We start from the raw sequence: 20,146 nt of genomic DNA, 5'->3' as shown, positions 1-20,146 counted from the left end.
ACCAGTCTAGTCACCACAAAACTGATCATAGCCTGTGGCCTATCTGATTATCAAAAAAGAGGATATATCGAGGGGGGAAAGGGGCATGGGCAATATAAGTAACCTTAACACTTGTACCCCCATAATACGCTAAAATAAAATAAATAAATAAATAAAAAGAGGAGATAATAACTATACTTCTTCAATGGTTGAGTTAATATCTAAAAAGCACCAAGCAAGTGTCAGCACATAGTCAACACTCAATAGAACTAACATTTTACTGGTCTTGTCCCTCCCCATTCTGCTTCAGTCAGTAACTCCTTAGAAACAATCTTACAACTAGACCTAAAGGACAATATTTCCTGTCCTTGGGCATTTTCTGCATTGAATTTTGTTCACTCATCTACCTGGAATGTCTTAGGTAGACATGAGTGTCTTAGGTAGACACTCATCTCAGAACTGCTGCTGTGAGGGCTTTGTTTCCTTGGTTTTTTTCCAACTTTTGTTCCCCACTAGGAAAGGGAAAAGAACATGCCCTACTAAGAAGATGGGGTTGTAGTCACAACTCATTTTGGCCCCTTCAAATTATTTCAGGTTAATTATTTCAGGTAATATGGCCAGGTTATCTGTCACTTAAGATGAAGGAACAGACCCAGCGGAATGAATGTTTCTTTCTCAAAACAGTACCGAACAACCACAGCAATTGATTATTCCTTCTCTTTCTCCAATTCCACAATTGAACATTAGATACATTTTACTAACTCATAAAAAAAACTTCTATTCTCCTAGAAATCTTTATGTCTTTTATTAAGTCACTGAGTGTGAACTAAAGATGATACCAAAAGCACACAGCTTTTTTAGGCCAGCAAGTTATCATTTTCATCAGTCCTGATCACTATAAGGAAGTAAAACATTTTACTCACAACAGTATTCAACTTATGAAAGCAAAACCATTTTCCATACTGTCAAGTGAAGGAAAAGATAAAACTCTATACTTACTATCCAAAGGTTAATGAAGCTACTTTGTCTGTTTTACTTACTAATTCAAAGCCTTTCTCATTTCTTTAGCTATCCAACTGTTCTGAAAGAAGAACTTTGAAGATGCCAACTCACTAGTTGATGAAATCCACCGCCTGAGTTTTCAGCTGATCTGCACTGTGGAGGTCAGCCAGGATGAGAATCTCTGCGGCGTTCTCCACGGACAGGTTACTGCAGAGGGCATCCTCACACATGACCTTTAAACGCTCCAGGGCGTACTGTAAAACACAAGCACTGCTGTAGTCAGAGAGCAAGGGCTCTGGGCAGAGCACTACTGAAGCTGTTTTCTTTAGCTGTACCATCATGTAACTGCATTACCTGAACAGAACTGCACAGACCATAAAAAGCTACTACTGCAATTATAAAACATAACCATACTCTGAAGGTTAGATATTTAAGCTTGAAATGAAGACAGCTAAAACAACCTGGGGAGCTGCCATTCAAGTTCTACAGGCTACCTATTAGAAAAATGGCAATTACAGAGCAGACCTACATCCTAAAGTTTACTCTACCTCCTGACTGTGATTAAAGTATTTCTTAAACCATTACCAACCAACCCTTACAATGAGGCATTAGACTGCTTCAAGTCAATAAGACTACATTTAAAATTTCTGCAATCCTTTTATTTAGAGCCAGACTAGAGTGAAGCACAGTCCTTTCTACTTAACCATTGTCACTAGCCCAGCAGGATATCCTAACTGGCCCATCAGGCTGTGAAAAGGAGCCCTGTGGTGACTTTCACCAACATCTCTGCCACTAGTAGTTCCTGAATGAGAGTCAACCCAAGGTCTCCTTTTAAATAGAAAAGGATAAATGGAGTCCTGTTTTATTGGGGTTGAGGTTAAGATTCTTGGGGTAAAAAGACAAAGCAGCAGAGACCCTGAATCCAATTTCACTTTAAAAACCTCTATTTTCTAAGTAAAGGGCATAAGTGTTCTTGAAATAGAAGGCCTAGGTTAATGCTGGGCACATTTGATCTAGCTGATTGGTTTTGCTGCAACTCCACTACTTGCTCTCTAATATGAGATTATGAACTGACTAAGGAACTTCAGGGATAAGAAAGAGGAAGGAAATAGGAGGCACAAAATAAAATGTCTTTAATCAGTTCACAGGAGAACAGTTTGCTTTGAGGCTATGCACAGTCTCCCTATAGGCCTTATCTTGAGGGCCCCAGAACTCAATGACACAAGGCCCCTCCAGGCTGAATCATGGCAATCAAACTAGGACAATTTCAATGTTATGAATTCTGGGTGAGGAGGCATATCTGCTGGCACTGTGATCTCCTGCAGCAAAAAGAGACTTTTATTGGTTTTGGTGCAGCTTTAATTTTTTACATTTAAGTAACTGGAAAACAGTTTCAACAGAAAGCAGGAATGACAATAGACAAGCAAGAAATGAGGTTGCCACTTTTGTTTTAAAAGGCTGGAAAAGGTTGAGTGAATGTTCAGTCTTTATACAGTGCTGCCCACACTATTCCTCTTATCCTTGCTCAATACATTCTTTTAAAAGGACTTTTACTGTGAATAGCCCTGATCCCCACTCCATAATTAGACAAAAGTAGCCATTCTTGTCCCCTGGGGACAAAGTTTTTTTTCTTAATTATGTTTCTGAAAAACCTGCCTAATGGCAGTACTTACTCGAGAGATTGAAATTTTGTCTCCCAGGCCTGGCCAACGTGTTTTGTTTTGTTTTTGGTCTAATTACACATGTCCCCAGGAGACTGGAAAAGCTCAGAAGAAGCTGTTTCAGCCTCTTGGGTAAATTCTAGGTGTTTAGATCCTTCCATGAAAGAAATCTTATTCTGTTTTCCTAAAACTCACAATGAGGTGTAAAGGTAAAAATGTTTTCAAATAGGCGTGGAGCAAAGACTGTCTAATAGGAATGTTTGAATGGAATTTGAAAATGTACCCTTCAGTTAGTTCTCATTCGTAAACTTAAAGCACTGCTGTGATTCAACACCTTTATCTGTTAAAAACTTAAGATGTTCTGAAAACTCCATCCTTGGCATGGTGATTCAGGATGATCATCCCATGACCCGTGCACTCCCAGTCAGTTGGCAGTAGGTTCACGGGCTGAGGAGCCAGAATGAAAACCCAGGGACACAGAAGTTTAACCTTGGCTCTATGAATGTACAACTCTGAGTCTGAGTGTTTCTGTCTAAAGGTGGGCCTTGCAATACTACTACTTATCCTTCTGGGATCTAGAAGAGGAGGGGGATTAATACCTGATGTGTATAAGCATAAGTGACCACTTCATTGAAAATAAGGGAGCAGGTCAGGCAGAATCATATTAACTTTATAAAAGGCAGGCATTAGGCTATGTCTTATACTTTGCCAGAGCTTGCAGTGAAGATTTCTTACTCTCTCCATTAAAAGCAAGCTTCCCTTGGTCAGAATTGAGGTGGACTAGAAGGGCATGGGATTTTCACATTGCTTAATTGTACTAATAAGGCCTTGAAAGGTGATAAGAAGGATAGAGTTATTATTCCAATCTTCTTCATCAGTAGCATTAATTGGGCTTACATGCCCCATCCTCTACAAATACTCCAAAAAGCTGACCAATAAAGATAAAACCTCCACTATAAACATAGGCATTGTCCTCAGGCAAAAGGCAAGTGGAAGGAGACTATCCCCAGGAGAAGATCATGGGAAGGCTTTGGTGCCTCTAAGCCAGAGTCTGCTTTTCCCTCAGATGAATGTTGCAGCATCTTGGCAGGAAGAAGGCACTTTCAGCAGAGAACTTTCTCACAGGGTCTATTGCTGGCAAGGATTTAAGCCTTTTTAACACCCTCACACCAATCGCTTCTGCCCCCCAAAACAAGAAAAGCTTTCCTGGGTAAATACCAATCCTTTCATCCCTCCCCCTGTAGGTGGTGTTTCCCTAGACCACAGGGCCTGGGAGGGCAGGCCACTAAGTTCTCTCTTGAGGCATCTACACAATGGAGGGTGTTTTGAGGACCACTAATCCTCTAGGTGATCCTTGAAAAAAATGATTCCAGGATTAGCTAAATTAGAGAGATGCTACCCATCATATTCCCCTTTAGAAAACTCACAGTGCACATTAACATGCTACAGTCAGAAATTTTGCAGCAAACAGCAAATGTTTCACAACTTGTACCCCTCAACCTAATATCTGATAATATTTCACCTAATATGGAGAATTACTGACCTGTTGTTTTAGGTAATCACCACATTTCTTTGATTCTAAGATCCACATTTTTATTTCCGTACTTTAATATCTCTCAAATACAAATGTGTCTTACAAAGTATATATTTACTGCAGTAGCACCCAAAGAGTTATTAATCATCTTATAATTTTGAAGAAACACTGTATTTCAAAAACTACTTGGGTAAAAGTTGTAAATGCTAACCAGGACATTAGGTAAAAGATTACACAGGACATTAGGTAAAAGATTACAGTCATCCTTCAGTATCCTTGGGGGATTGGTTCCAGAGCTCCCACAAATACCAAAATCTAGATGCTCTAGTTCCTTATATAAAATGGTGTAGTATTTACATATAATTGACATACTTTACATCATCCGTAGATTATCTATAATACCTAATACAATGTAAATGCTATGTAGTTGTTATACTATATTTTTTTTTTTTTTTTTTTTGAGACAGAGTCTCACTTTGTTGCCCAGGCTAGAGTGAGTGCCGTGGCGTCAGCCTAGCTCACAGCAACCTCAAACTCTGGGCTCAAGCAATCCTTCTGCCTCAGCCTCCCGAGTAGCTGGGACTACAGGCATGTGCCACCATGCCCAGCTAATTTTATATATATATATATATATATATATATTAGTTGGCCAATTAATTTCTTTCTATTTATAGTAGAGACGGGGTCTTGCTCTTGCTCAGGCTGGTTTCGAACTCCTAACCTCGAACAATCCGCCCGCCTCGGCCTCCCAGAGTGCTAGGATTACAGGCTTGAGCCACCGCGCCCGGCCTATATTGGTTTTTTATTCATATTATTTTTTATTGTTGTATTGTTATTTGTTTCTTTTTTCTCAAATATTTTTGATCCAAGGTTGGCTGAATCCACGTGGATACAGAGGGCTGACTGTATTCTCTTACTGACAAAGTTTAATAAGTTAATAAACTCAAACATTTTGCAAATTATAAAGCACAATCCAAACACTAGTCTTACCTGAGTTTTTACTATCCCTGTGGTTAAAGTTGAGACGGGGAAAAGAAGAGAGGTAAATATCAAACTCATCCTTTTTTCCGTACTTATGGTAAGCATATGTAGTTTACTATTCAAAGCAGGACGCTTTTGAGAATAAAAAGGGTGCTATGAACCATTGTGCTGGAACAGTATGTATAAACCAGGACTAACTCAAGAGGTCACAATAACTCCTAGACTTCTGATTACTTTTCTATTCTTATCTCACCTTGTCAGCAGCTGCCAGCAAATCATCAGCCATTTTGTCGAGGTTTGGAGCCTTCCCCGTGTAAATGAAGCACATCATTTCCTTAAAAACTTCAGGCTCCACATCATTGATTTCAACTCGATTCTAAGCCAAAAAAACTGAAAATAAGAAACCTTCCAACAGAAAAAACTCCTAAACTATTTTTATAATTTTAAGCTCTGGTGAAAATAGAGGCTTATAACATTTAAAATCAAACATGAATGAAAAATTTCTCTTTGCCTTATAATAGACTTTTCTCCCATCATATGTTCTATCTTTGTTTTCTCAAACACAGCAGCAAAACAACTATATCTTTGATTTTTCACCTTTCTTTTCCTGAGTTTTCTGTGTAGAAACACATGTCTAAACACTGTCTCCCAAAACTATTTGGATGATCTGCCTGGGGAATAAGTGAGTCCAGTTTATCTAGAATATTTCCAGACCACCTCTTTCTGTTCTCAGAATGTGTCTGTTCAGGGACCTGTACTCTATTTTAACGACACAGTACGAAAAAAATAACTAGGAAAATAAATCTGTGGCCAAACTGTGAAATCATCTGACTCTATTCACCTGGCTAAAAAGCCATGTCTTTATCCTGTTACATACCTTTTTGCTCTCCTCCATTTCATGTTCAAACATGGCACTAAAAACTGGAGAACGAGCTACAAAGTGAAAGGGGAACAAACAGAAAAGGTTATCACATTGAAATCTCTTAGTTCTTCGAGTTATGATGAAGAGATCATATTCTTTCCTGCTACACAAAGGGGCCTTAGCCTCAAATTATACCAGAATTATAAAATTCCTTTCTTTACCTATTATAATGAGGAATTATAATACATGAAGGAAAAAAAGAAACCACTACTTTCAAAATAATTTCTTTTTAACTCTATTCTAACTATTTATACTTTAAGGGAATTACTCAAGTAATCTATGTTGGATGACAATACTATTAATATAGTCTCTGTATAGATCTGGGATTCAAATAGAAGGTCCTTCATGGTCAAACAGGGTGTCCTAATACCTGGGGGGTTTTGCCTGGAACAATGACCCCATGCTTTCTCCACCTCTGGGGACCACACAGCAAGAAGGTCAAGAACTGGGCATGATGGCATCCACTAACTAGATAAGGTGCATGCTCATTTATGGCAGGTTGTCTGTCCTTCCAAGCTATGCATTCTTTTTTTTTTTTGAGACAGAGTCTTGCTTTGTTGCCCAGGCTAGAATGAGTGCCCTGGCGTCAGCCTCACTCACAGCAACCTCAACCTCCTGGGCTCAAGCAATCCTCCTGCCTCAGCCTCCTGAGTAGCTGGGACTACAGGCATGCACCACCATGCCCGGCTAATTTTTTTCTATATATATTAGTTGGCCAATTAATTTGTTTCTATTTATAGTAGAGATGGGGTCTCACTCTTGCTCAGGGTGGTTTCGAACTCCTGACCTTGAGCGATCTGCCTGCCTCGGCCTCCCAGAGTGCTAGGATTACAGGCGTGAGCCACCGCGCCTGGCCAAGCTATGCATTCTTAATGAAGATGGTATTGCCCCAACGAGGCAGGAAAAAAAATCTTAAGGTATTTTTATGATTTATGGCCCCTTCAAGGCACCTTACCTGATAAAATCTTCTTTCTCAGTATTTAATTTCTCTTATTAGGGAACAGTGCTGTAACCTAAGCCTATTCTAGTCCAATGAACACCATGAAAAGTAAACAATTTCAACTAGGAAAACTAATAAAATGGCTAAAAACTTAAATTTCTTCATGTTGTTGAATATATTAAGGGTTATGATCAGAGCTGAGACTACCAACCACTATCTAGGAGTGACAGAACAGATAGCCTATGTACTAGGGCTCTGAGTTAACAGAGAACTGAACTCTTGGCCTATGGTTTCTGTCAGAAAGGACTAATTTTAGGTCTGCCATTTTCTAACCACATAATCTTGGGCAAATCACTGAACCTCTGAATCTCGATCTCTTAATCTATAGCAAAAGAATATTAATTCTCATTGTTCTTATCTCAGATGGATTATAGACTATGAGGTACTAAATAAGTATGTTACAGCAATTAAAGGCTAAGGGACTGGTGCTTTTAAGAAAAGGGGTGAGGGTCCAAAGCAGCAGATATGTCCAGGGGGTCATCAGTAGATAGACAGCAGCTGATGCAATGAGAATAAGTAAAACCACTCAGAGAGAATAGGAGAGTGAAAACAGAATTGAAACAGGCCATTAGAGCTCACCAATGTTTAAAGGGATGGGTGAAGAAGAGGGAGGCAGGCCACAGTTAGAAGCAGCCAGAAAACCAGGAGAAAACCAGGACAAAAGAGTTAAACAGTATACGAACTAAAAGAGTCTCTTGAATTTAGGAACTAACAGATCATGTAACTTTGGGAAATTGCCTTTGTAGCATGGAGGTGATCTGAGGATAAGTAGGAGGAAAGATGCAGACAGTGAATGTGCTAACTTGAAAAGAGAGAGAGAGAATAACAGACTAAGGGTGAAGAGACAATAAGAGAAACAGAGATGGTAAAGATACCATACAGCAAGGGTAGAAATGGTAGACTAAGATTTATGAGAAGGCAGGATGGGATATAAAACAGAGCAGATGTAGGAAAAACCGTCTGCTTTGTCCAAGAGGAATAATATCTCCTCCCCAGAGAATGCATGTGACATGAGAGCAGGAGTTGAGGGAATTCCGACAAAAGGGCCTCAGTTTTCTCCTAGAGAAGTAGGCAAGGTCATCTTTTAGGAGTTGGAGGTTAGAGAGGAGTGGTTAAGGTTTCAAATAGCTATTGTGGAGAAAAAGAAAGGGAGCTGACTATATACATCTTTGGAAAGATTGATTGGCAGTGTTGAGGGCCTAGCTAAGTGTGGCGACACTAACCTAAGAGTTAATGACTTCCTTGAGCATTACCCAGTAACACCTAATTGAGAGAGGAAAAAACACCTAATTGAGAGAGGAACAGGAAAATGGTTAGACTATGGAAGATTGAGGTTTTACCACATGTGTATTTTAGAATGCTAGTCAGTCAGGGTCTCGGTTAGAAGTGTGTTGTCTGGAGTTTCATGCACTCTTTCCTTAGGTCTTATGGTGTGAAGAGAAGTTTGTGGCTGACTGCTACCCTTTCCTGTGTGGTGAAGTCAGTCCTCCTTCATCAGTTTGTCCTCAATGTCAATTCTCTCTGATCTTAAAGACCAAGGACGCATCAGAGCGAGACTTGATCCTTCATGTCAGGGCAACAGTTTCATTCTTTGGTGTGTTTATATTACAGAGGCTAAGCTCTTCAGGGCTGGGGAGTTAGCTAGGTGGTATTTAGTCCTGAGTCCAGAATCCTCTCCTTTACATCCTAGGCCCTTGTCTAGGGACTGACACCTGCTCTTAACCAGTGCTCTGACATGTGCCCTATAGGGATAAAGGCATTCAATACCTTTGTACATCATCGTCCATTCCTTTAAGATGATGGCCTAAGCCCACTACAGAGAGGAAAAACAGAAATATTATTTTTATGGCGAGCAGCTTTTTTGGTTATGTGCACTAATGTCACTGCAATATAAAAATATATTTAGTTATAGGGTATTTTTTGCAGCTGAGTTCAAGAAGTTGAAATTGTTCAAAAGGTGATTATGCAGCCGCTGTTTTTCCTTGTTTCAACAAAACTACAAAGCAAGCTCCTCAGGAATAAATACCAACCTGCTAAGATAGCTTTGTGAGCCTGGAATTCCTGGCCAGCAACACATAAGCAGCAGTCTGTGAACCGAGAATTCTCCCAGAGTCCTCCTAACTCATCTGCCAACCGGCACTCAGGAACTTTCACCATATTCATAGTATTCTGGCCAGAAATGTTGACGGAATCTTGCACCACACTCACCTGCGAAAGACAAGGAAACACAAACCAAAGCTTGATAACCATGAATTTTTTTCCTGGCAGGCGGAGAGATGACTCTTACCTTATTGCTACAGTACATTCAGATACCAATGTTAATCATCTTCTCTAGAAACCACCTCTACAAATCAAGGCTTTATCCTCTGCATCAAGCAACTTATCTGTCATAGTCATACTTAATCTATACCATCTCAAGACAATGGGGAAAGAGACCTACAAATCTCCTTCTCCTACAATTTCTTTTCTTTTTTTTTTTTTTTTTTTTGAGACAGAGTCTCGCTTTGTTGCCCAGGCTAGAGTGAGTGCCGTAGCATCAGCTTAGCTCACAGCAACCTCAAACTCCTGGGCTCAAGCAATCCTACTGCCTCAGCCTCCCAGGTAGTTGGGACTACAGGTATGCGCCATCATGCCTGGCTAATTTTTTCTATATATATATATTAGTTGGCAAATTAATTTATTTCTATTTATAGTAGAGATGGTGTCTCGCTCTTGCTCAGAATGGTTTCGAACTCCTGACCTCAAGCAATCTGCCCGCCTTGGCCTCCCAGAGTGCTAGGATTACAGGCGTGAGCCACTGTGCCCGGCCTCCTCCAATTTCTAATAAGCTCCACCTCCCTGCACTACAAATCTATGCAAAGCTGCCAGGGAGAAAAAACTGACAGAAACAAATGATAAGTCTCAACTATTTACCTTATTCTGCCTTGAGCAAAAAGTTAAAAACAACTCCTATGGATACTACCATTTAAATTAAACTCTCTAGAAATAAAAATCCAGTAACTTAAGCCTAAAGGCACTTCACTTATTTTATTTATTTATTTTTGAGACAGAGTCTCAATCTGTTGCCCAGGCTAGAGTGCCATGGCATCAGCCTAGCTCACAGCAACCTCAAACTCCTGGGCTCAAGCCATTCCTTCTGCCTCAACCTCCCAAGTAGCTGGGACTACAGGCATGCGCCACCATGGCTAGCTAATTTTTTCTATATATTTTTAGTTGGCCAATTAATTTGTTTCTATTTTTTAGTAGAGACGGAGTCTCGCTCTTGCTCAGGCTGGTTTCGAACTCCTGATCTTAAGTGATCCACCCGCCTTGGCCTCCCACAGTGCCAGGATTATAGGCCTAAGCCACCATGCCCAGCCGGCACTTCACTTATTTTAGTTAGGTCTAGAACATGCAAATAAAATGCAGCTTAGGTGGGGCCTATTAAATAACTGGTACTTTCTGAAAAATGTTAGTTTAAAACATATAGCAGAAAATGTGGTTCCTTAAAAAAATAAATAAATAAATAAATAAATAAATAAATAAAAAAACAAAAAAAAAAACATGACACTACTGACCCACTACCAGTAAGAACTGGGCTTGGAAGATCTTTCCAGTAGGGATAACTAGTGGGTATACCACAACTTTTATACCCTTACTCAGTCATTTATGACAGTGACATACAAGATGGCTGGCTGTAACTACACATGTAATTATAGCTTTGGAACAGAATGATGACAATAGGTTTATAAAGGAATCCAAATTCCCACTATGGCTTCAGCAGGGCATGTCTTAACCAGCTGAATTAAGTTCAGCCTAGATAAAAACCAAGTTAACTTCTAGATGGGTCAGTGAAACTCAGATCAATTTGTTAGGGTACCAAATACAAGGATTTATAAATCACATAACATTAAAAAATAAATGTCAGTTACCAAGCTGTAGATAAGACCCTGCAAATCAGTTGTCTGCCTAACAATCATTCTAATGCTTCATCTCCTATATCACAATAGGTTAGAAAAGTTAAATTCAAAACAGAACTCACAAACCTTGAGAATTAGCTCACTACTCTTGCTGTTCCTGAGTCAGATGAGAAAGATAGCTTAGGCACATCTTTAATGACCCAGATTTCTTTTAACCTTCAAGATGCAAGTCATCCCTTAAACGCAGTCATAAACCTAGACGCAAAGTTAATGACCTGTAGTCCCTTCTGTGCAGGAGTGAGATATTTACTATTAGGTCAAGAAATTTATTCATTTGTTTAAAACTAGCTGTTATGGTCTTGAGCAACGAAGCAGCCAAGTTAATCAATTATGAATGTGCTTGGCATTAGTAGTACATTTATCAGAGCCAGATTATAACATTATTTTAATAGCCCAAGACCCAGCACAAACCAACCCACAGAGATTCTCTTGTTCTAAGATCTCTAATTTGGGTCAGCCACTTTCTCATATTAATACCCTTGCTTCTTTGATATAATAATAACACCAAAAGTAGAAGTTGCCTGTTCCCAGTTATAGCTCCAAAATACTGATTAAAAAAAAAAAAAAGGAAAAGACCAATTAAATCCAACTTCCTCATAGGGAAAGGCAAGAATCTCCTGGGATGGCCAATGAGGGGAATGGAAAATGCTTTTGGCACTGGGTTCCCAGCTTGAATTAAACCAGGTTGATAGGAGCCCAAAGTCATTAACACTTGATGGCAATTTAGTAGACCGGGTAAAATGAATTGGCAAGAAGTGCTAAGCTGAATCTCACATAATCAAACTATGGTTACCAGAGGGCCTTCTGCTGGTTAGATGCACAACTGACAATAAGTGGGGCCCAAAGTCTGTGACACCTCTCACAGGGGCAATTTCTCTCTCTGGACACAGACAGGATGATAGCAGAAAAGAGAATGTACCTTTACTAACTGAGCCAGGCTTGTTCTGTAGATATATAGATGCCTGGAGTCTCCAGAGTTCTGAATGTCTGGCACCTCTCACCAACATTAAATACGCTTAATTAAAAATAAATTTTAAATGGCATTCACAAATGAGTCTTCAGAGCCCAAACTTTTAACTTAGAAAGGGATTATTTCCCTCTGCAAATGATGATGCTAAAATGAGACCATTTTTAGAAAAACTAAAGATTTTTTTTTAATGCCTATAAAGTTGACTATAGAGACTCATTCAGAATTGCAGCTGTGAAGATGACGTGACTGTGACATTTATGTCATCTTATAAATGACTGCATGAAAATGTCTCAGGAAGGCTGTATAATCCTCTAAATTTCAAGTTGTAAAAGGGTCTCACTTTTAAAGTCAATTCCTTTTCTTAAGAAAATTTCATAAAAGACTATGCCAATTCTTGTACATTTCATCTATACAAATAAAAAAGTAAAATTCATGCAAGTACATTAAAACAATCAAAAAAACCCAAACAGACACTGTATACAAATTATTTATAGCAGCAGCACTATTTCTACTAGCAAAAGATTCACAACAACCTAAATGTCCATCAACAAGAGAATGGATACATTGTACATTCACACAAGACTATTACAACAGCACTAAAACTGAACTATAGTTAAATCCACAATATAAATTTTAGAAACATAATATGAAAAAACCAAGTCCTAGATGACTACATACAGTCAAACACCATTTTTATAAAGCTCAAAAACAAGCAAATCTAAACAATATATTATTCAAGTATATAAATAATAAGCAAGGAAATGATAACATAAAATTCAAAATAACTATTTATCATCCTCTAAGTGGGGAAACAAGTCTCAGAGATGGGGAGAAGCACATACAGGTTAATTCCAAGTTACTGGTGATGTTCTTAGATTGGGTGGTGCTGGTTTACTACATTATCATGCTTTATAACCTACAATGATATCACATATTAAATCACCATTTTTGGCTGGGCGTGGTGGCTCACACCTGTAATCCTAGCACTCTGGGAGGCTGAGGTAGGAGGATTGCTTGAGCTCAGGAGTTTGAGACCAGCCTGAGCAAGAGCGAGACCCCATCTCTACTATAAATAGAAAGAAATTAGCCAAACAACTAAAAATAGAAAAAATTAGGCGGGCATGGTGGTGCATGCCTATAGTCCCAGCTACTCGGGAGGCTGAGGCAGGATGATCACCTGAGCCCAGGAGTTTGAGGTTACTGTGAGCTAGGGTGATGCCAAGGCCCTCTAGCCTGGGCAACAAAGACTCTGTCTCAAAAAAAAAAAACCCCACCATTTTGGTAGGTCAAGCACAATCAAATATTGGCATTTTCATATAGTGCAATTAATATATCCAAATAATCCATTAATTAAAAAAAAAAGTGAATAGACCAACTTATTTAAAATTTGGCAAAAAAGACATATTCCCAGGCTGTGAGAGAGATGTTTGAAAAGGAAAGTGATGTTTTAAATGAGTTAACTACTACCTGGATATTTCATATTTGGCATTTCATATTTTATATGTTATTTCATATTTCAACTTCAATTGCAACATCTCAAAGAGGCACTGGGATCTTCTACCCGTCAAAGGCATATATAATGAAGTTGGAATATATGTATTTTCATTGCTAACAGCTATTTGTTTTCAATATAAATACTGGAAGAAATGGGTCAATAGAAGCAGAAACATTTCATGAAGATTTTCTGTGGACCAAGTTATTAAAGAGAAAATTAAAAGTATAATTTTAATATGCTTTTATGTCTCTCTCTCTTTTTTTTCTTTGAGACAGAGTCTTGCTTCGTTGCCCAGGCTAGAGTGAGTGCTGTGGTGTCAACCTAGCTCACAGCAACCTCAAACTCCTGGGCTCACACAATCCTCTTGCCTCAGCCTCCGGAGTAGCTGGGACTACAGGCATGCGCCACCATGCCCGGCTAATTTTTTCTATATATATTTGTTGGCCAATTAATTTCTTTCTGTTTATAGTAGAGACGGTGTCTCGCTCTTTGCTTAGGCTGGTTTCGAACTCCTGACCTCAAGCAATCTGCCTGACTCGGCCTCCCAGAGTGCTGGGATTACAGGCGTGAGCCACCGTGCCCGGCCTCTCTCTATGTTTTAATTTTTTTCAGAGCAGGGTCTCACTATGTTGCCCAGGCTAGAGTGCAGTGTCCATTCACAGATATGATTACAGTGCACTGTAGCCTCAAACTCCTAGCCTCAAGCAATTCTTCTGCCTCAGCCTCCTAAGTAACTGGTACCTTAGGTGCATACCACTGCATGCAGGTCTTAATTACCAAAGTAAATATCCTTTGTCAAGAAAACTTGGGAGAGCCTGTGCTTCCTTGACTAAATAGCATTCAGCTCCACTTAGGGTAGTATAGCAGACCAGAGATGGAAAATGGAGAGCTGACATGGCCCTGACATATATTTGCTGTACAATGCCAAGAAAAATTACCTGACCTTCCTAAGCACTGCTTCTTTCCTCTGTAACATGAAATGAAGAAAACAGAACTAAACCTAGCTCAAAGGATTGTAATAAGGGACAATTCAGGAAAGACTTAGGAAATGCTTTCAAATAAGTTAACTACTCAATATCAATCTGGAAGAATCACCACATTCCTAACAGTTGAAAACACCACTGAGAATTGAAAGTGAACCCAATGTCTATGGCCATGCCACGCTGAACACACCTGACCTTGTCTGAAAGCAAATCCAGTGTGGTACATAACAAACAAGACCACTTGTTCATCATTTTCAGAGTTTGCAATCTACTTTCATTTAAACATTCAATAACAGTAATACCACTGAAATAAAGGCTGAACACAAATGTATGATTTTCAGTGTTTCACCTTAGGATTCCCTCTTGTGGCCTCTGGGAGCATCAAAACCTCTGTGAAACAACTGTACTTATTGCATCAGGATAGAAGAGAAGGGCCAGGCATGGTGGCTCACGCCTGCAATCCTAGCACTCAGGGTACTCAGAACCTAGATTTCTAGGTGAACATCAACTTCATAAAGGCCTCTGAATAATAAGAAAATACTAATTAAACCAATAATAAAATATAAGTTAAAATAAACTTGTTTATAAATATTCCATTGATAGAAGGGAAACAACAGGTCAAAGGAATAGAAAGTACATCAAAAATGATCTAGCTATGAAAAGTGCTAAGAACTTAGATGAGCTGCAGACATCTTTAAAACCCACACATCCAATATACACCCCACGCAACCGTCTTGCAATGCTGAATGCTACTAAGTCCACAGAGAGCCTTGGAACAGAAACAAGTCTCACTAGGCATAAGCCCAAGTATGAGAAGCAACACTCAGCACCTGTGGCCAACAAAGAAGTGTGAGAGGAACAGATGGCACACCTGGTTCGATGATAAGAAACCGATGGCATCAGCAGAACCCAGCAGACGTTTCCCTGTTCAACATCTCCTCATTTCCAAAGTGTCATCTCACTTCCCTTCTAAGTCAAGGCAAATCTAAACTTAACCACAGGATTTCTCCTAAGAGAATTTCATATGGGGAAGTGAAGGGGGAGAGAGAGAGAAAGCTGGAACTTGGCCTCAGACTTAACCACAGGATAAGAGATTGCCAAGTGAGGACAGGCCAATTGGTTTCCAAATCAAGAATGTCAAGACAGGGGTTGGAGCAGCTGGAATGGATTGGGGAAGGAGGGGGAAGCATATAAAAAAAAGCTGGACCCACTGTGGACTTGAAAATACTGCAATAAAGGTTATGGTACTGCCTAAAATGCCAGATGCAATATTTAGAGGAGATTTCCTTCAGAGAACAGTTTCAAGATTGGCTTTCATTTCCAACAGAAACTAGAATTTTCCACCATTTTTAAGTTTTTCTGAAATACAAGTCTCTAAGATAGGTGAAGATTAAAACTTCTAGGCCGGGTATGGTGGCTCACACCTGTAATCCTAGCACTCTGGGAGGTGAAGGCAGGAGGATCACTTGAGCTGATGAGTTTGACACTAGCCTGAGTGAGAGTGAGACCCTGCCTCTACTAAAAATAGAAAATTTAGCCAGGCATCGTGGCATGCACCTGCAATCCCAGGTACTTGGGAGGCTGAGGCAGAAGGTTTGCATGAGCCCAGGACTTTGAGGTTGCTGTGAAATAGGGTGACACCATGGCACCCTAGCCCAGATGACAGGGCAAAACTCCGTCACACAAAAAAATCAAAAACCAAAAACTACAGTCTGTTTAAATAACATCTATCCTCATACAAAACTACCTAATGGGGCCGGGCGCGGTGGCTCACGCTTGTAATCCTAGCACTCTGGGAGGCCGAGGCGGGCGGATTGCTCAAGGTCAGGAGTTCAAAACCAGCCTGAGCGAGACCCCGTCTCTACTATAAAAATAGAAAGAAATCAATTGGCCAACTAATATATATATATAAAAAAAATTAGCCGGGCATGGTGGCTCGTGCCTGTAGTCCCAGCAACTTGGGAGGCTGAGGCAGTAGGATTGCTTGAGCCCAGGAGTTTGAGGTTGCTGTGAGCTAGGCTGACGCCACGGCACTCACTCTAGCCTAGGCAAGAAAGCGAGACTCTGTCTCAAAAAAAAAAAAAAAAAAAAAAAAACTACCTAATGGTTCTCGTTTATTCATTCAGGGAACTGAATACAATCTGTGATCAGGTGGACCTAAATAGAATTCAAATTTCAAGTTCATCAGACATAAAACAACTGCCACATATTATGTATTTATAAAGATGCTTCTTTTACTCAGCAATTAAAAAGGAGAAGGGAAAGTGATGATGCAAACCATATTTTACATATACAGTGTGATATTTTAATAAATCGCGTTTCCAAAGTTTTCTAATCATTAGCAACTATTCTGTTAAAATACAGAAGTCTGCTACTACTGGCTAGGCCTCTTCTGCAAAAGGGCAAAATTCCTAAGGGACTTCCTTTCCTGCCACACAGGTGGTGATATGCCTTTGAAACTGTCATTAACTCACAGTGTGAGCCTATTATTTGAGTGCATTGGCAGTTGGAGAACAACTGCACCCTACCCCATGATGATACAGTGGTTATGATCATCAACTGGTGCTGCTCAGGAAGTGGCTCCCCGGCCATATCATGCACAGGGAACACTAACGCCCCAGCTGACTAGAGATTTTCTTCATTTATTACACTGTGAGCTTGTGAGTATTTATAAATGTATTCATAATAGCAAGAAATGACTAATTAGTATATTCATTAAAGAAACCACTTTCCAACTCACTCTTAGTTTGGGAATTTTACTTCAAGGCTTCTCCTGTAAACCTGGGACAGGCCCTTAGGTTGCTGGTGAGAGGATTCTCTTAGCTGACTATAGCTAACTCTCCTAGCAAACTCTGAGCTAGAGAGCTTTCCTAGCCTTCACCTCAGAGAAAATGGTTCTCACCTTCCTATTTCATGACTTTAGCAATACAAACCACAGGCACTCAACTCCTGCTAAGAGTCATCTAGTACAAAGAGCAGAAGAGGAAAGTGATCCACAGTTAAACACACATGGACCTCACACTCAAGGAGGAGCCAGAAAGTTTAAAGGACAGATATGCATATTTAGTTCCAGCCATTCACCTCAGCTTGAAGTGACCAATTCCTTCCAAATGCTATCTAAAAAAAACCCACAGTGAAAAAGCCAGAATCCTGACCCAAGCAACTTAAAACTGACACATACCAAGATAGCACATAATCTTTGTTTTTAAGAACAGTAACAAGTGGAAAGCTGAGATGCCCAACAACCCTCAAATCATGAGGTAGTTCAGTCACATAATAACGTTTGCACAGCACCACTCCATTTGGGGACTGTTTTCATTCTACATCCCTGACACAATATATCAAGTCTACCAATACCTATCAGGCCTGGGAATTGCTAGTCTCACAGTGGGGGGGTAAAAGGACTCACCTCACAGAAGAGGGTAAGCTTGTCATCAGGGAGAAGCCCGTTGGCCTCATCCAAGAGAAAATCTCTACGGATGAATTTTTTGAATCCCCAGTCTTTGCCTTGCACAAACCTATATGCCCGTTGACTCTCTGAGGTGGGGAAAAAAAATCATATTTAGGATTACTCAAAACCACATCAAATCCACAACTTGTCAGTGTGTGAAGTTTGAAGTTGCCACACATGAAAGTTATAAATCAAAGAAAAAGGAAAAACATTTACCCATAGCTTTGGTTTCTTCTCCCTTGGCATTCAGGATGGAGAATTTGAATTTTGCCCGAACTTCACTCTTTGGACAGCTGACCAGTAACAGGTAAAGTGACAGGTAATCTTTGCTTTCTTCATCTAGCCCTTTTGGGTTTACTCGCAAACACCTGCCCAAAACAGAAAATGGAAAAAAAGCATTGAAAGCATCCATGTTCAAAGACTCATAAAGTGGCCGGGCAAGGTAGCTCACGCCTTTAATCCTAGCACTCTGGGAGGCCGAGGCGGGAGGATTACTCAAGGTCAGGAGTTCAAGACCAGCCTGGGCAAGAGTGAGACCACTGTCTCTACTAAAAAAAAAAAAAAAAAAAAAAAAAAGAAAGAAATTAGCAGGACAACTAAAAATCTATATAGAAAAAATTAGCTAGGCATGGTGGCACATGCCTGTAGTCCTGGCTACTTGGGAGGCTGAGGCAGAAGGGTTGCTTGAGCCCAGGAGTCTGAGGTTGCTGTGAGCTGGGCTGACACCATGGCACTCTAGCCCGGGCAACAGAGCAAGACTCTGTCTCAATTAAAAAAAAAAAAAAAAAGACTCATGAAGTGACAGGATGGAACTAGAACATCAGAATCAAGAGAGGGAGATGTTTAAAAAAAGGAAGTCCAGGTCCCATACCAGAAGATTATGATTCAGTAGAATGACTGCTTGGGAATCATGTTTCTAGAGCAACCTGGGTCACCTTTTTAAAAGTAAACAATAACAAAGGGGCATTCTGGAATCTGACAACATATCCCTTACTTCTCTTTTTCCTCATAATCTCCCAAATCTTTCACTTCTTTTCTCCCTAAAATATTTTAAAATTCAGCCTGGTCTTGCTCTATTCCAATCCTCAATCTCAGGAAAATGAAGCCCTTAATTTGTGTGGGACTATAAACATCATGGGGCTGGGGGCGCGGTGGCTCACGCCTATAATCCTAGCACTCTGGGAGGCCGAGGCGGGTGGATTGCTTGAGGTCAGGCGTTCGAAACCAGCCTGAGCAAGAGTGAGACCCCGTCTCTACTATAAATAGAAAGAAATTAATTGGCCAACTAATATTTATAGAAAAAATTAGCCGGGCATGGTGGTGCATGCCTGTAGTCCCAGCTACTCGGAAGGCTGAGGCAGGAGGATTGCTTAAAAGCCCAGGAGTTTGAGGTTTGTGAGCTAGGCTGATGCCACGGCACTCACTCTAGCCTGGGCAACAAAACTAGACTCTGTCTCAAAAAAAAAAAAAAAAAAACCACCATGGAAAAAAATGTCAATAAGCCCTTTAATATCACCTTAGGGAAAAAAAGAAGTATTTTAGAAAAATATGTAACTAATATCTTTTACAGGTAGTTTATCAATCTAGCAATAATATTCTAAGATTAAAATAAAGGAGGCAGTACAGAGGAAGCACAGATAAAAGTCTGTCATTACATAGGGTAGAGTTCCAAGCTAGACTTCTAAATAGTTAGAGATGCCAATCTGTTACAGATGAATCAAAACAAAATTCAGAAATATTTAATAGGTTCAAGTGAGTTGCAGATGTCATTGGTTGAACTGTATGTGGGACGTGGTTCAGCCACTACTTCTACCACACATGTAATCCACAGGCCATATGCATCCTTAGGCCTTGCCAGTATTATGGCACCTCTCTCAAACAGGTGGCCCAATCCAGTGCCTCTCTACGAATGTATATGCCACATACATTATTATACACTGTGCTAATGATGTGGATTTAAATACAAAGGCTAAGAATAAACATTTTTCTCAAAACATAACAATACAATGCATAATGTACATAGCTGACAAATACTAAATGAACGAACAACTCTTCAGTGGGCTATCAGAGGTCAAAACCGATGGTTCAGAAACATGTGTTTTGGAGGGGATATTATTGTATCCTTAACTGCCCACTGCTCCTCCTCAAGACAACACAGGTTTGGATAGGACTGATCCCCCTTCCCAGATCACGGTTCCCTTGCCACAAG

The 20,146-nt window shown here is 40.0% G+C and overlaps 1 protein-coding gene across 3 annotated transcripts in view; it reads right to left on the bottom strand.

Moving 5' to 3' along the window:
• SPOP (speckle type BTB/POZ protein) overlaps positions 1–20,146 on the bottom strand; it is a 73,109-nt gene that overhangs the window by 1,650 nt on the left and 51,313 nt on the right. For all 3 annotated transcript variants that reach the window (XM_012789711.3, XM_012789712.2, XM_075994484.1), the window contains 6 exons: positions 18,154–18,305; positions 17,896–18,023; positions 9,110–9,287; positions 6,035–6,090; positions 5,411–5,533; positions 1,093–1,235 (listed from right to left, as the gene is read on the bottom strand). In XM_012789711.3, coding sequence (XP_012645165.1) covers positions 1,093–1,235; positions 5,411–5,533; positions 6,035–6,090; positions 9,110–9,287; positions 17,896–18,023; positions 18,154–18,305 — 780 coding nt within the window. The remainder of the gene's footprint in view (positions 1–1,092; positions 1,236–5,410; positions 5,534–6,034; positions 6,091–9,109; positions 9,288–17,895; positions 18,024–18,153; positions 18,306–20,146) is intronic.

The sequence above is a fragment of the Microcebus murinus genome, chromosome 18 (genome assembly GCF_040939455.1).
Source record: "Microcebus murinus isolate Inina chromosome 18, M.murinus_Inina_mat1.0, whole genome shotgun sequence".
NCBI lineage: Eukaryota > Metazoa > Chordata > Mammalia > Primates > Cheirogaleidae > Microcebus > Microcebus murinus.
This window is presented reverse-complemented; position numbering and strand designations above follow the sequence as displayed.